The sequence below is a fragment of the Scyliorhinus torazame genome, chromosome 1, assembly GCF_047496885.1.
Source record: "Scyliorhinus torazame isolate Kashiwa2021f chromosome 1, sScyTor2.1, whole genome shotgun sequence".
In the NCBI taxonomy this organism is placed as follows: domain Eukaryota; kingdom Metazoa; phylum Chordata; class Chondrichthyes; order Carcharhiniformes; family Scyliorhinidae; genus Scyliorhinus; species Scyliorhinus torazame.
The window spans coordinates 126,056,233-126,072,122 of record NC_092707.1 but is presented as its reverse complement, the minus strand read 5'-3'; the positions used below and the strand labels follow the sequence as shown (position 1 = coordinate 126,072,122).

The 15,890-nt window shown below is 45.0% G+C and overlaps 1 protein-coding gene across 1 annotated transcript; it reads right to left on the bottom strand.

Moving 5' to 3' along the window:
• Window positions 1–374: 374 nt before the first annotated feature.
• Window positions 375–2,423, bottom strand: cited4b (Cbp/p300-interacting transactivator, with Glu/Asp-rich carboxy-terminal domain, 4b). The gene is made up of 2 exons (XM_072500776.1): window positions 2,244–2,423; window positions 375–1,954 (listed from the first exon to the last, which is right to left on the bottom strand). The coding sequence occupies exon 2, from the start codon at window positions 1,943–1,945 to the stop codon at window positions 1,298–1,300; it is 648 nt and encodes a 215-aa protein (XP_072356877.1). The 5' UTR covers window positions 1,946–1,954; window positions 2,244–2,423; the 3' UTR covers window positions 375–1,297.
• Window positions 2,424–15,890: the final 13,467 nt, after the last annotated feature.

The following is a 15,890-nucleotide window of genomic DNA, read 5'->3' as shown; positions in this document are numbered from 1 at the left end:
TGTCAGAAACAGTTATTTCTTAAATGCTATTCTTCACGTCTTGACTAAAATTAGTTGGATTGAGGACCTTGAGAACTTTTCACCCTAGTGAGTTCCTATGTGTTCTCAATGAAATATTCTGCAATTGAAAGAAAACCATCTTCTAGTTCAAGGATCAGGTATCCCTAGAGGTCATTTTAATCTCTAGTTTCCTTGAACTGTTTTAAAAAATATATATATATAAAATGCTTTTGTCTTGACAATGTTGAAAAAGTGAAGCCCAAATTTCAACTACAAACATTTCGAAAAAACACCAGAACTATTGTGTAGTTTCGGCTTTAAGCCTTGAACAACTATGTGATGCAAATGATGGAGGAGGAAAAGAAAGCTCGCAGTAACTTGAAGAAACGTCTTTATTCGTTTTTTTTGTGTGTGTTTTGTTTTAAAAGTCTCGCTTCATCGATCAACAATGAGGAGCTGCAATTTGCTATCCAGAACAATAGGTGGCGGAAGCAACTGGCAGTAGACGAAATTAAGCACTCCCAAAAAAAAAAGCAAAAACAAAAAATCCAGCGGTCAAACATAAAGTACAACTGGACTTTACATTGATCTTGTTCATAAAATAGTTAAAGTTATACATGATTGCATCAGTCATAAACAGCTCCGGAGGTGCCAATCTCTGAAGACTACGATTTAAAATATTTATACACAATACATTTAACACTCTGCTGCGGTCAGAGTTGCAAATCAAGGTCGGAACAATGGTGAAAGTTCTGAGTGGAGTCTCCAAGTATCCTCACAGGCAGACATTGCTGTTGCTTCAAAAAGAAACGATGCCCGTATTGCTGGCCATGTTTGAATGATCAAAAAGAGCATTTGAAATCAATTTGGGCAAGTTATTGGCAGCAGCAAACAGGGCGCCACATTTGGCCAGAGCTCGAAACGAAAGTACGTTTTGAAAATGATCAGAATGACATTGTATTAGTGAACACTCTTGCAACAAAAAAAAAATGTTTGGGTTTTTGCTTTGAGAACTTAATTACTTTTTTTTGGGATGACGAGTCTTGCGTTAGGTTTTAGGTAGTTCAAGCAATTCCACCCCCTCCCAAAAAAAAAAAACACCCCAGCAACAGGGGCAGCTGCCACTTTTAGAAGAGCAGCAATGATGCCAGGCGTCAGGAGAGGGAGGGAGAGAGAGAGAGAAAGGAGAGCGAGAAAGCGTCTACACTCCAATGAATGAGCCGACCCCTTCTTTCCAGTGCAACATTTGTGATGATTCTTGTAGCTGATAATCCACCCACCCCAGATGCAGCCGTTCTCAACAGCTCACAGTGCTCGGCTGCTGCTTGTTGACAAAGTCTGAGATGAAATCGAATTCGTTCTGTCCCAGCCAGAGTTCCGGTAGCTCCTGAATACGATCCAAGCCCAGTTCCAACACAAGGGACGTTAAAACATCCTCGTCGATCAGATCGGTGTCCATAACGTTTAAGGAGAGAGAGGAGGGCGTAACGTGCTGGATACTGGGCAACGGGGTTTGGTTCATGGTATTCCGGTACTGCTGCCCAGCGGCTACCATCCCATTATTCATGCCAATCAGCGGGTGGCCGTGGTATTGATTGTTTAGTTTCTGCAGATGCATCGTGGCCATTAACTGCTGAGGGCTAAGAGTCCCCAGGAACTGCTGCTGCTGTTGCTGCTGGCTGTACATCACGCTGGTGGGCATCTGATGATGGCTCATCTGTCCGGCCAGGTTCCCCACCACAGGGCGAGGTCTCATGCCCCCGTTCGAGTCCATACCGGCCCCGCCGTAGTGCAGGAGTGGGGCGCCGGGGAGATCTCGCCTTAATCCGGCTTGGGCATGCTGCGGACTCTGAAGGCTGTTTATCCCCATGCGATAATTCTGGAGTCCGTTCGTGGCATCAGGAAACCGCCCAGGATTCATTGACACCATCATGTGCTCTGCCATCTCGAGTCGCTGCAAGAATAAAAACACCAAATACATTGTAACCCGCACCAATAAATTACATTGCAACCCGCACCATCCCCAACACAGGTTGGAAAAATGCATCCGCGCTCCCCAACCAAACTTTTTACATCGTGCCTTTATATGGGGGACGAGACTGCAAATCCGAACAGGGATTCTTTAAAAAACGGATTCTTTAAAGGAGGTTCGTTGCTCAGATAACCTTCAAATTTCATGACCAGTTTAGAATTACCTTTAAAAAAAAGTGCAACTGGAAGGAAGTAGGGAGGAAAAAACCCACCTTATTCGTCTCTTCTTTTAAAAAAAAATAAAAACTGCAGAACGAAGTCACTGGACTGGAAACCGCAATCGCCTATGAAATTTCGCTCATACACTCGCACATTACATAAATTGTTAAGATTCACTTTGTATCCAGCTCCTTGAAGCGTGCCTCTTGTTACTGGGTCAGATGGAGATTATATAGTGTTCCGGAACAGGGACAACGCGGGGTGGAGCTTGCAAACGTCTTGTGCTCCTAAATGATTGGCTCGTCCACCATGCGTAAGCGTATTATTTTAACTTTGGTATCACCCAGAGCCTCAGATAAGCCTCCTGTTTACTTTTTCTTTGGCCAATGATTGGCCTCTTCCCACCCACCCCGTTCCCCGCACCACCACTTCTCGAGTTTCCTGACTGCTGCCTCCCTACCCCGGCACAGTTTGTTTTTAATTACAAGGAAGGTTTGTCACTTGCAGGAAACGTCAACGACTCGCCTCTTATTTGCATTGAAATTTGCCACGAAATGTGCCTCCAGGAAATGTCCCTTTATTTAAAAAAAAAGGCACCCAGCGCATTCAAAGTGCCAAATGATTTTAAATGATTTTTGTAGAAATAAATGAGGTTTATTAATGTCTGTTGCCGGCGTGTAGTTACACCGTGGGCACACCAAGTATGAAGATGAACAATTAGAGCGATAGCAAAGGTTAAAGTGCAAATTGCAGTTCTATGTTTGAGAAATGGGCTCTAAAATGAAAATGATTAAAATACCACTGTTCAGCCCAAGTTGCTCTTTATTTCTATCTCGGAGTGTACAGGGAGCCACAGTGTGGAGATGTCTTGATTCCATAAGGTTTCTTTTAGAGGGCACAATCCGTTGAGTAATAGAACATAGAACATAGAAAAATACAGCACAGAACAGGCCCTTCGGCCCACGATGTTGTGCCGAACCTTTGTCCTAGATTAATCATAGATTATCATTGAATTTACAGTGCAGAAGGAGGCCATTCGGCCCTTTGAGTCTGCACCGGCTCTTGGAAAGAGCACCCTACCCAAACTCAACACTTCCACCCAACACCAAGGGCAATTTGGACATTAAGGGCAATTTATCATTGGCCAATTCACCTAACCCGCACATCTTTGGACTGTGGGAGGAAACCGGAGCACCCGGAGGAAACTCACGCAGACACGGGGAGGACGCGCAGACTCCGCACAGACAGTGACCCAAGCCGGAATCGAACCTGGGACCCTGGAACTGTGAAGCAATTGTGCTATCCACAATGCTACCGTGCTGCCCTTGAGAACAAATAAATCTACACTATCATTTTACTGTAATCCATGTACCTATCCAATAGCTGCTTGAAGGTCCCTAATGTTTCCGACTCAACTACTTCCACAGGCAGTGCATTCCATGCCCCCACTACTCTCTGGGTAAAGAACCTACCTCTGATATCCCTCCTATATCTTCCACCTTTCACCTTAAATTTATGTCCCCTTGTAATGGTTTGTTCCACCCGGGGAAAAAGTCTCTGACTGTCTATCTATTCCCCTGATCATCTTATAAACCTCTATCAAGTCGCCCCTCATCCTTCTCCGTTCTAATGAGAAAAGGCCTAGCACCCTCAACCTTTCCTCGTAAGACCTACTCTCCATTCCAGGCAACATCCTGGTAAATCTTCTTTGCACCTTTTCCAAAGCTTCCACATCCTTCCTAAAATGAGGCGACCAGAACTGTACACAGTACTCCAAATGTGGCCTTACCAAAGTTTTGTACAGCTGCATCATCACCTCACGGCTCTTAAATTCAATCCCTCTGTTAATGAACGCGAGCACACCATAGGCCTTCTTCACAGCTCTATCCACTTGAGTGGCAACTTTCAAAGATGTATGAACATAGACCCCAAGATCTCTCTGCTCCTCCACATTGCCAAGAACTCTACCGTTAACCCTGTATTCCGCATTCATATTTGTCCTTCCAAAATGGACAACCTCACACTTTTCAGGGTTAAACTCCATCTGCCACTTCTCAGCCCAGCTCTGCATCCTATCTATGTCTCTTTGCAGCTGACAACAGCCCTCCTTACTATCCACAACTCCACCAATCTTCGTATCGTCTGCAAATTTACTGACCCACCCTTCATCTCCCTCATCCAAGTCATTAATGAAAATGACTTAAAATAATAAAATTACATTGTGTTTAACTTGACCATTTATCTCCTTATTCTTTCTTATTTGGTTGGCCCGTGTTACCCACACTAAATGTTGGTGTCATTCCTTTAAACTGTTTCATAATGATCACGTACCTACTTCCCCATTGCTTAAGGATAAAATCAATCTGCAGAATTAAACCAGCTTTAGTGGAATTGTCATTCATAAAGAATATGAATCCATGCAATCTTTTATCTTAATTGCTTTACAGGATAATCTATCAGTTTTATGAGATTTGCAAGCCAGTGATGGTCTGCCATTTACTTTTTCACTTTACGGTGACATTGTGAACATTTTAGAATTGCAATATTGTGACATTGTTATAAAGGGTTGCAATGTGGGTACTGTAAATGTATGCATAAATATACCATCTGTACACTATATGTATAGATAGATGCGCCTGCATATATTATTGTGCATTTAAACCAGGGTTGTATTCTTTAAAAAATCAAAGATCTTTGCAACATGCTCTGTACATGACATTTCCATGTTGTCGCAAAATAGAAGATAGCTGGCTCTCAGTTCTTTTTGGAAGCTGAGAAACGTTTGAAGTTGCTGATTATTCCCATGGCGAAGGCATCAACCTGCTTGCCCTTCTGCCCAGCAAGAACCTGATGCAATTTTATCTGGAAATGGCTTCAGCAAAAGTTTGTAAAGGTAGGACAACCTTAATCTGCCTGTACCCCCAGCCCACCCCGTTCCCTCTCTTTGAATATAAGGATGGCTAATAGCACCTTCAACAGCCTATGTGAGACCTCCCTTATGGGCAGGGGAGATTTTCATTTAATTTGTGGGTGCACATTGGCTCCTGAGTTTTGGATGAAGGCTCCTCTCGCAGTTTCAAGATTGTGCCCTCCCCTCCGACACCACAAGGCACACAAGCCACTGATAAAGGATTGTTCTAAACTTTGCACCACATTGCCAATGCGAACACACTGAAAATTAGCATTACCAAGTCATCAAAACATGCCTGGTTTTATGCCAGGTTGCATATTGTAGAATGTAAAGCTGAGGGTATTTTTTTGCAAAATGCATCCTGGCGTCTGTAAATTTACCAGCAATACCCACTTGATTGTCAACACTTCGTTGTATTTGAATGGAGTTTGGATACTCAGTGTGGCACAGGTTATGCTAAGGTCTTGAGAAAATAAAAACAAATTGCTGCACTCTGCCGACTGAAAATATTCCCTCTGTATTCTCAGCTCTCTCATCTCCTGTACCTCTGGCTTCTTCATTGGTTAAAATAATGTTTTCTCTGAAGATATCTCAACAAATATCACAGTATTGCACTCTCGGTAACTCCTTCAGCTGCACTGCAGCAACAATAAATGCAAACGAAAGACTTGCATTTGGATATTGCTTTTCACAACCTCAGGATGATATGGTAAAAACACCATGCAATCTTGGGTTCGTCCCCTATCAAGGTCACTAAAAGTCAGCCTGTAGGCCCAAGGGGAAGCCAGAAACTGAAGATTAGGATTCAGGTCCCTTCCTGATTCAGTCAGTTAAGGCAGTGATTAACTGAGCCGTTTGCTGAGTTAGTTGACACAGATCTTCAGCTGAACTTTCACTGCAAGAGGGTAACATCGACTAGGCTTCCAATTCTGGGATGGACAGGTGTAGCGTGAGGCTCCTCCAGAGACACTGCTTATGCACCAGTAATTGATGGCCTTATCTGGTATGATTCGGAGTTGTGCAGACCATGAGAGAGCCACAGATATCAAAAGGCCTCTAGTACCTTTACCCAAAGGTGAGTTTTTGCATGAAATTACATGTTTACGTTAATAATGGAAAGGGATAAGTATACACCGCAGGGCAAGAGTTATAGCTGGGGGAAGGGCAATTATGATGCCATTAGACGTGACTTGGGGGGGGGGGTAGGGTGGAGAAGTAGGCTGCAAGTGTTGGGCATACTGGATAAGTGGAGCTTGTTCAAGGATCAGCTACTGCTGTGGTATGTACCGGTCAGGCAGGGAGGAAGGCATAGAGCGAGGGAACCGTGGTTTACCAAAGAAGTGGAATCGCTTGTTAAGAGGAAGAAGGAGGCCTATGTGAAGATGAGGTGTGAAGTTTCAGTTGGGGCGATGGATAGTTACAAGGTAGCGAGGAAGGATCTAAAGAGAGAGCTAAGATGAGCAAGGAGGGGACATGAGAAGTATTTGGCAGGTAGGATCAAGGAAAACCCAAAAGCTTTCTATAGGTATGTCAGGAATAAGTGAATGACTAGGGAAAGAGTAGGACCAGTCAAGGACAGGGATGGGAAGTTGTGTGTGGAGTCTGAAGAGATAGGCGAGATACTAAATGAATATTTTTCGTCAGTATTCACTCAGGAAAAAGATAATGTTGTGGAGGAGAATGCTGAGACCCAGGCAATTAGAATAGATGGCATTGAGGTACGTAGGGGAGAGGTGTTGGCAATTCTGGACAGGCTGAAAATAGATAAGTCCCCGGGGCCTGATGGGATTTATCCTAGGATTCTCTGGGAGGCCAGGGAAGAGATTGCTGGACCTTTGGCTTTGATTTTTATGTCATCATTGGCTACAGGAATAGTGCCAGAGGACTGGAGGATAGCAAATGTGGTCCCTTTGTTCAAAAAGGGGAGCAGAGACAACCCCGGCAACTATAGACCGGTGAGCCTCACGTCTGTAGTGGGTAAAGTCTTGGAGGGGATTATAAGAGACAAGATTTATAATCATCTAGATAGGAATAATATGATCAGGGATAGTCAGCATGGCTTTGTGAAGGGTAGGTCATGCCTCACAAACCTTATCGAGTTCTTTGAGAAGGTGACTGAACAGGTAGACGAGGGTAGAGCAGTTGATGTGTATATGGATTTCAGTAAAGCATTTGATAAGGTTCCCCACGGTAGGCTATTGCAGAAAATACGGAGGCTGGGGATTGAGGGTGATTTAGAGATGTGGATCAGAAATTGGCTAGCCGAAAGAAGACAGAGGGTGGTGGTTGATGGGAAATGTTCAGAATGGAGTTCAGTTACAAGTGGCGTACCACAAGGATCTGTTCTGGGGCCGTTGCTGTTTGTCATTTTTATCAATGACCTAGAGGAAGGCGCAGAAGGGTGGGTGAGTAAATTTGCAGACGACACTAAAGTCGGTGGTGTTGTCGACAGTGTGGAAGGATGTAGCAGGTTACAGAGGGATATAGATAAGCTGCAGAGCTGGGCTGAGAGGTGGCAAATGGAGTTTAATGTAGAGAAGTGTGAGGTGATTCACTTTGGAAGGAATAACAGGAATGCGGAATATTTGGCTAATGGTAAAGTTCTTGGAAGTGTGGATGAGCAGAGGGATCTAGGTGTCCATGTACATAGATCCCTGAAAGTTGCCACCCAGGTTGATAGGGTTGTGAAGAAGGCCGATGGAGTGTTAGCCTTTATTGGTAGAGGGATTGAGTTCCGGAGTCAGGAGGTCATGTTGCAGCTGTATAGAACTCTGGTACGGCCGCATTTGGAGTATTGCGTACAGTTCTGGTCGCCGCATTATAGGAAGGACGTGGAGGCTTTGGAGCGGGTGCAGAGGCAATTTACCAGGATGTTGCCTGGTATGGAGGGAAAATCTTGTGAGGAAAGGCTGATGGACTTGAGGTTGTTTTCGTTGGAGAGAAGAAGGTTAAGAGGAGACTTAATAGAGGCATACAAAATGATCAGGGGGTTAGATAGGGTGGACAGTGAGAGCCTTCTCCCGCGGATGGAAATGGCTGGCACGAGGGGACATAGCTTTAAACTGAGGGGTAATAGATATAGGACAGAGGTCAGAGGTAGGTTCTTTATGCAAAGAGTAGTGAGGCCGTGGAATGCCCTACCTGCAACAGTAGTGAACTCGCCAACATTGAGGGCATTTAAGAGTTTATTGGATAAACATATGGATGATAATGGCATAGTGTAGGTTAGATGGCTTTTGTTTCGGTGCAACATCGTGGGCCGAAGGGCCTGTACTGCGCTGTATCGTTCTATGTTCTATAACACAACATCTTTTATTCATAGAAATCCATAGAATCCCTACAGTGCAGAAGGAGGGCATTCGGCCCATTGAGTCAGCACTGACCCTCCAAAAGAGCACTCCACTCAGGCCTACTTCCCCACCCAATCCCCACAACCCCAAAACCTAACCTACACATCTTTGGACACTAAGGGGCAATTTAGCATGGCCAATCCACCTAGCTTGCACATCTTTGGTCTGTGGGTGGAAGCCAGAGCACTCAGAGGAAGCCCACGCAGATATGGGGAGAACATGCAAACATCACACAGACAGTCACCTAAGGTCAGAATCGAACCTGGGTTCCTGGCGCTGTGAGGCAGCAATGCTAACCACTGTGCCACCATAAAGAACAAAAGGCGAATAAAAATCTTGCATTCAACAATAACAACCTGCATTCAACTTGCCAGAATGCTCCAAGGTGCTTCACAGGAGCATAATAAGACAAAAATTCACATTGCGCCAATGAAGAAGACATTAAGACAGGTGACCAAAAGTTTGGTCAAACAGATAAGGATTGTTTTAAAGGAGTGGAGACAGCTGGAGAAGCACAAACTTTAGGAAGGGAGTTTCAGATCCTAATCTAAATGCCTAAAGGTATAGCTGCAAGTAAGGCAAAGTAAATTGGGGAGAGACAAAAGGACAGAGTTACAGTTCTCGGAGGGTTGTTGGCCTGATGAAGGATACAGAGATAGGGAAACTAAGGTGAAACCATGGAAGAATTTGAACATACATATTTTAAAATCAGTGCATTGGTGGACCAGAAGTCAAGATGTAGGGAAGGGAACTGGACCAAAATCCACCATATTCTCACCAAACGCACAAAAATCTATACATTTGAAAAAGAACCTCTGGGTTAGGAATCAGGAATTGAAAAGTTGTTTGACTTTTCCTCTCCTTAGCCTAGAAACATTGAAGTTAACAGTAATGCTCCCTCAGTCACACCAGCTGAATCTGGGTAAATCATAAAGATTTGGGATCAAACCTGGAACTTTCTAAGTCTAGATGGCTTTAAATCGTATCCCATGGGGAATTTGCTGACTGGGATATTGGGAGGATGACAAAAGCATGAACATTTACACGATGTGTTTGTGTGATCAGGTTAAATAAGATGAAAATTCTCTCCCATTTTAATATATTAATTTGTTTCCTTGTAATGTAGTCTCTCGAAGAACCTAGTTTGAATTTTTAAAATGCAATGTTCTCTTGTTCCTGTGCTATATGAAAAAGAAAACTAGATTTATGGTGTACATATCTGCGTATAAAAAGTTTTCTTCAAGCTTTGAGGGCACTTTAGCAGATAACAATTAAATAGGGATTTAGGTACAGCTGCTTTAACTCTGTCAGTGATATCTAAATAAATGGGGTTTCTTTCTGTTAGTTTAATTTTGTTCCAAGGCAGTATACATTGATTAGTAAATATATATCAGAAACAATTGGCTTCCATGTGCATTGTAGAATATCTATAACTCTAACCTGCAGCTGGCACTGCTCCTTCTAACATATTCATAGGGCTGGATTCTCCGTCCCTGAGCCTAAGTGCTGCCGCCAACGGCGGATTCATGGAGTTCCAAGTCAGAAAGATCAGCACCACACCCACACCGATTCCGCTAACGGTTAGGGGCTACCACCTGTGCCGTGTGGAACACACGAAAAACAGTGAGGGAATTGCCGAGTCCTTGATGGACACTTGCAGGGCTGACAAGTTGCAGCCGCACTCACACTGTACACCCCCCCCCCCACACACACTGATCATGGCCGAAAGGATGGCACTGGTTGTACTGGACCGCCCATACAGCTGATGGGTCGGCTGGGGCCAGAGGGTACCCAGGTGGGTGCTCGGGGTGGGGGGGGGGGGGGGGGTGGGGGGGGGGGGAGGAGGAGGAGGAGGGGGTCACCTATGTGACCCAGGGCACTGGTTTCCAACAGGCTGTCATCGTTCTCACTAATGAGATGTGAATGGTGTTTCAACTACACTCAGCGTGCATCGCAATGGCACCGTTTTGGAGGGGATCATGATTCGCGTCAAACCGCCACCTGCCGCGATTTCGGCGTCGGGAGCTATTCTCCGTCCGATTGCCATTCCCGATTTCGACGTCGGCCAACGGAGAATCCCGCCCATGATCATTTATTATTTGCTTATGAGATGTAGGCATCACTGGCAAGGCCAGAATTTATTGTCATCTCCTAGTCGCCCTTGAGAAAGTGGTAATGAGCTGCCTCCTTAAACTGTTGCAGTCTGTGTGGTGTATGTTCACTCACTGTGCTGTTCGGGAGGGAGCCCAGTTTTTTGACCCAGTGAAAATGAAGGACCAGCAATATATTTGAATTCAGGAGAGTGTGTGACCTGGAGAGAACTTGCCAGGGTGAAGCTCACTTGCATCTTCTGGCCTTGTCCTTCTAGAGACAGAGGTTGTTGGTACGGAAAGTGCTGTTGAAGAAAAGTATGAGTCAAAGTTTTCCAGGTGCAGGTATTTCACACCAATGTCTTCCTGCTGAAACAAAGGTTTGCATCTTAGCCTGGTGTAAACTGAATGTAAATCTGAGATACAATAAAATAGACCTAGGAACTTGACAGCATGGGATCTGTTTTAGAAAATCCTGCTGGCATGAAAGACCTTGCCAATTAATCAGTAGTACATTGTCTTCCAATGCTGATGATTTGTGGGACAAAGGAATTGACTGGTTTGCAAGTAACATTGATATGTTTATCCAGTGTCATCAATCCTTCATTGTTCCTTTCACTGTGTTCTTGGTTCCTATGATCTTTTCTAGCTGCTGACGTTGTTCTCTGCCCACTGGCTTAGTCTTTCATCAGCGTAACACATGCATCTTTCTAGGATTCTTTTTTTATGTTCGTTCTTGGGATGTGAACATTACTGTCGCGGCTAGTATTTGTTGCCCATTCCTAATTGCCCTTGAGAATGTAGTGGTGAGCCCTCTACTTGAACAGCTGCAATCATGTGGTGTAGGTTCAACCAAAGTGCGGTTAGAGAGGGAATTCCAGGATTTGGAGCCAGCGACAGTGAAGGAACCGTGATACGATTCCAAGTTAGCATGGCGAGTGGCTTGGAGGGGAACTGGCAGGTGATGGTGTTCCCATGTATCTGCTGCCCTTGTTCTTCCAGATGGCAGAGATCATGGGGCTGGGATGCGCTATTGAAGGTACTTTGGCAAGTAGCTGCAGTGCATCTTGTGGATGAAACATTGCCACCAGTGTGCATTGGCGATTGGGGAAATTAATGTTTTAGTAGGTTAATTGGGTGCTGGTCGGGCAGCACGGTGGTGCAGTGGTTAGCACTGCTGCCTATGGCGCTGAGGACCCGGTTTCAATCCCAGCCCCGGTTCACTGTCTGTGTGGAGTTTGCACATACTCCCCGTGTCTGCGTGAGTTTCACCCCCACAGCCCAAAGATGGGCACGGTAGGTGGATTGGCCACATTAAATTGCCCCTTAATTGGAAAAAAATAATTGGGTACTCCAAATTTATAAATAAAAATGTTTTAAAACAGAAATGACAAGGATTTTGTTCTCAGATATTCGTGAGTCTTCGGAATTCTCTTTCTCAAAAGGCGGTGGAAGTAGAATCTTTAAATATTGTTCAAGCAGAACTGGACAGATTCTTGATATGCGAGAGGGTGAAAGGTTATCGGGGATAGGCAGGAATGTGGAGGTGGGGTCTACCACTGCTCCCTAATTCGTGTGTACCCATAAGTTGTGGTGTCTTGGGATACCTTACACAAGTTGAGTTTTTAATGTGTGATTGTAGATAGTATTTGTTGGAAGGTTATCGGGTATTACAGCTGACACTGATTTTGTCCTCATTTAACATCAGCACCAATTTGAAATGTGCTGGCCGCTGTTCTAACAGACATCAACACTAATTAGAGAGCCAATTGTGGAGCTTCCTGGTTCTGTGAGGCTCAGTTATAAACTGAACACTGAATTCATCAATTGAGCCATTATGGAGCTTTTGGTTTTTTGCTATATTACCTCTTGAAAATGACACCAAGCAAAAACAAAATCCAGAGGGGAAATGATAAATTATTTTACGCGATGATTTGCTATGACGTGGAATGCCTGAAAAGTAGATTCAATAGTAACTTTCAAAAGGGAACTGGACGTATACAGTACTTAAAAAGAAATTGAGCTCTGGGGAAAGAGCATGGGGATGGGTCTAATGAAATACCTTTCTCAAAGACATGTTGGCTGAATCACATCCTCCTATGGCATATGATACTATGATTCTAGCTTCACAATGAAACTGCAGTATTATTTTAAAAATCTCTTTCGAATAAACAGATATATTTTGTGAAGAACATAGCACCTGTTTTCGCACATTTGTCAGAACATCATGTAATTTCCTGTTATTTTGTGGCTTATAGTACTACGGGTACCAAACTGCAACATTCAGCATGGCAGCTGAGGTACCAATTAATTGACTGAAAATACAATGCATGCTTTGTCTTGCTATTATGATATTATTATAATCTGCTTCTTATCATAGAAGTACAGAACACAAACCCAGCCCTATCGCTTCTCTCTCCTGTTGTGTGCCATAATGGAATTTACAAAGCAGTTTTGTTAGAGCCAGTGATTACTTAACATGGAGAAACTGCTGCCAACGACCCACAGTATTTTAAAGGAACAATAGGAGTCCCTGATGTAAGCTTTTAAAGACTTAGGTTTGATTTTAAAAAAATGAATGTTTCTTTTTAAATAAAAAAGAAGAGACACTTGCATTTTTATAGCACATTTTACAACCTTGGGAGGTCCCAAAACACTTCACAGCCAATTAAATACTTTCTGAAGTGTAGTCACTGTTGGTTTGTTTTTAAAATTTAGAGGACCCAATTATTTTTTTTTCCAATTAAGGGGCAATTTAGCATAGCCAATCCACCTAACCTGCACATCTTTGGGTTGTGGGGATGAAACCCATGCAGACATGGGGAGAATGTGCAAACTCCACACGGACAGTGACCCAGGGCCAGGATTCGAACCCAGGTCCTCAGCACCGCAGTCCCTAACCACTGCGCCACATGCCGCCCTGTAGTCACTGTTTCAGTGTAAAAATCCTAAGTCATTTGCATTGAGCATAAACACCTGCATGGATTGGTTGGGCTAATGGCCTGTTCTATTCATACATTGTATGTGATCCTACGTAAGAACATTTTATTTCTGTTTCTACCTAATTTACACTGAATCTCCACACTGAGGCCTTGACCAAAATTTCAATATTCACTATTGCCGCTCTATGGTGTGAACTGTTGTGAATTCATGAACAGTGAAGATTTAAACAGAGTTTTTTTAACAAACAGTTTTTTAAAGCATTTATGGTTTTATAACAACAAAAATTACAAATATAAATGTAAACATAATTCCGGACGTAACACCCTCACCAACTAACAACCATACCCAGCCAACATAGCTTATACACACAATTCCCAAGTCCCTCCATCTCCTCTCACTGATCCCACCTAAACTAAACTAAACAAACTCCCCCTAGCCCCCCCCCCATTCCCTAAACCCCCCCCCCCCTTCTTGTATCTGCTAACAGTTTAGTTTTCCCCGAGGAAGTCGATAAAGAATTGCCTCACCCCCTCCACCCCAGCTGGGGGCTCCGACTCATACAGCCAACTGTAAAATTCCTTGAACACCCCGTTCACCCCCGCTGGGTCCAAAATCTGTTTCCCCCCTCTATTCTTCACATTTCCTATCTCCCGTTTCCTGAGCTGGTGTGCAAACATCCTACTGGCCTTCTCCCCATATTCATACACCGCCCCTCTCGCCTTCCTCAACTGCCCCATCACCTTCCCTGTGGATATCAGACCAAACTCCATATGCTGCTCCTTCAACAACCCCGCCTCCGGGGCTTCTGAGTACCTTCTATCTACCTGGAGGATCTCCCTAACTGGGCTATTCATCTTTGCCCACTCCACCTTCTCTCTATGAGCCCGCACCAAAATCAGCTCCCCCCTAACTACCGCCTTCAATGCTCCCATACCATTGCAGCCGAAACCTCCCCTGTGTCACGCTCCTCCTTAGGCCCGCCCTCAGACGCCCACCGTCATCGACCCCCCATTTGTCTCCAAGTGGCGGTCCCTCCCCTGTCAGCAGATCAATACCCCCCTCACCCCCCCACCGCATAACAAAATAACAATCCCAACTCCCTCAACAAACTTATCACCTGCTCGCCCCCCACTGCGCTTCTGTGAGCTAGCCTGCCCAGCTAGCCTAGTAGCCTCCGCCCATGGCACCAAGCATTCTACCCCCCAGTGACCTCCCCCTCCCTTGCTCGAACATACGTATGCAAAACATCACAATCCCTAACAAACACAAAGAAGAAAATTCCACCCACCATCCTCCATTAAGAACAAAGTTAACCCGCATAGAAAACTGACCAACAGCCCAAAACGTAGTGCAAAACAATACATACAAAACCCAAAGAGAAATAAAATTAGCAGCATATCAAGAACACAACTACTTGCCCCCAGGTTCAATGTTCTCCATCACCTGCCAGTCCCCTGTCCTTAACAAAGTTCATCGCCTCATCTGAAATAAAGTTCTTGGCCCTCATAAGTGACCCACAAACGCGCTGGGTACAACATGCCGAACTTAACCCCCTTCTTAAAGAATGCTGGTTTCACCTTGTTGAAACTTGCCCTTCCTTTGGCCTTCCGCACCCAAGTAAATACGCAGCTCATTGCCTTCCCATATGCAGCTCCACGTCTGCCTGGCCCACCTCAAGATCTGCTCCTTGTCCAGGAACCGGTGCATTTGTACCACCATCGCCGACGGCGGCTCATTCCTCAGCGGTTTCCTCAAAAGCGCTCTGTGTGCCCTGTCCACCTCCAAGGGTCGAGCAAGCGCACCTTTCCCCAGCAGCTTCTCGAACATACGTGCCACATATGCACCTGCATCCGATCCCTCGCTGCCCTCCGGGAGGCCAACAATCCTCAGGTTCTGCCTGCACGATCTGTTCTCCAAATCCGCCACTTTCTCTTGCAGCCTCTTCTGGTGGTCCTTCATCAGCTCCACCTCCACTGCTAGCTGCTTATCATGGTCAGCAACCGCCTCTTCCACCTTCTGGATCGCCTGGCCCTGGGCTTCCAATCTGTGGTCCACACGGTCAACCCCCGTCTTAATTGGATCCAGGTATTCCTTTCTTTGCTGAGCAAAGTTCTCCTGGAGAAAGGCCACCAGTTGCTCTGTTGACCACTGGGCCGGGAATTTTGGTCCCTGACTCTCCGCCATATTCTCCTATGCTGCAGACTCCACTCCCGTCTTCGACCAATGTTCTCTCCTTTTCAGACCACCTCTGGTCCACAAATCCATACACTGGTGGGGAATCCTTCTCCTCTGCTACGCCAGTCTCCTGTTTTGGAGATCAAATCAACCGTAAATCAGGGAAAAGATCCCAAAGGTCCACCACAAGTGGAAGCTACCAAATAAGCGACCACTCACTCCATGGCCGCC

Coding starts and splice junctions, on each gene's coding strand:
- cited4b (XM_072500776.1), bottom strand. CDS start 1,945: ATGGCAGAGCACATGATGGTGTCAATGAATCCTGGGCGGTTTCCTGAT.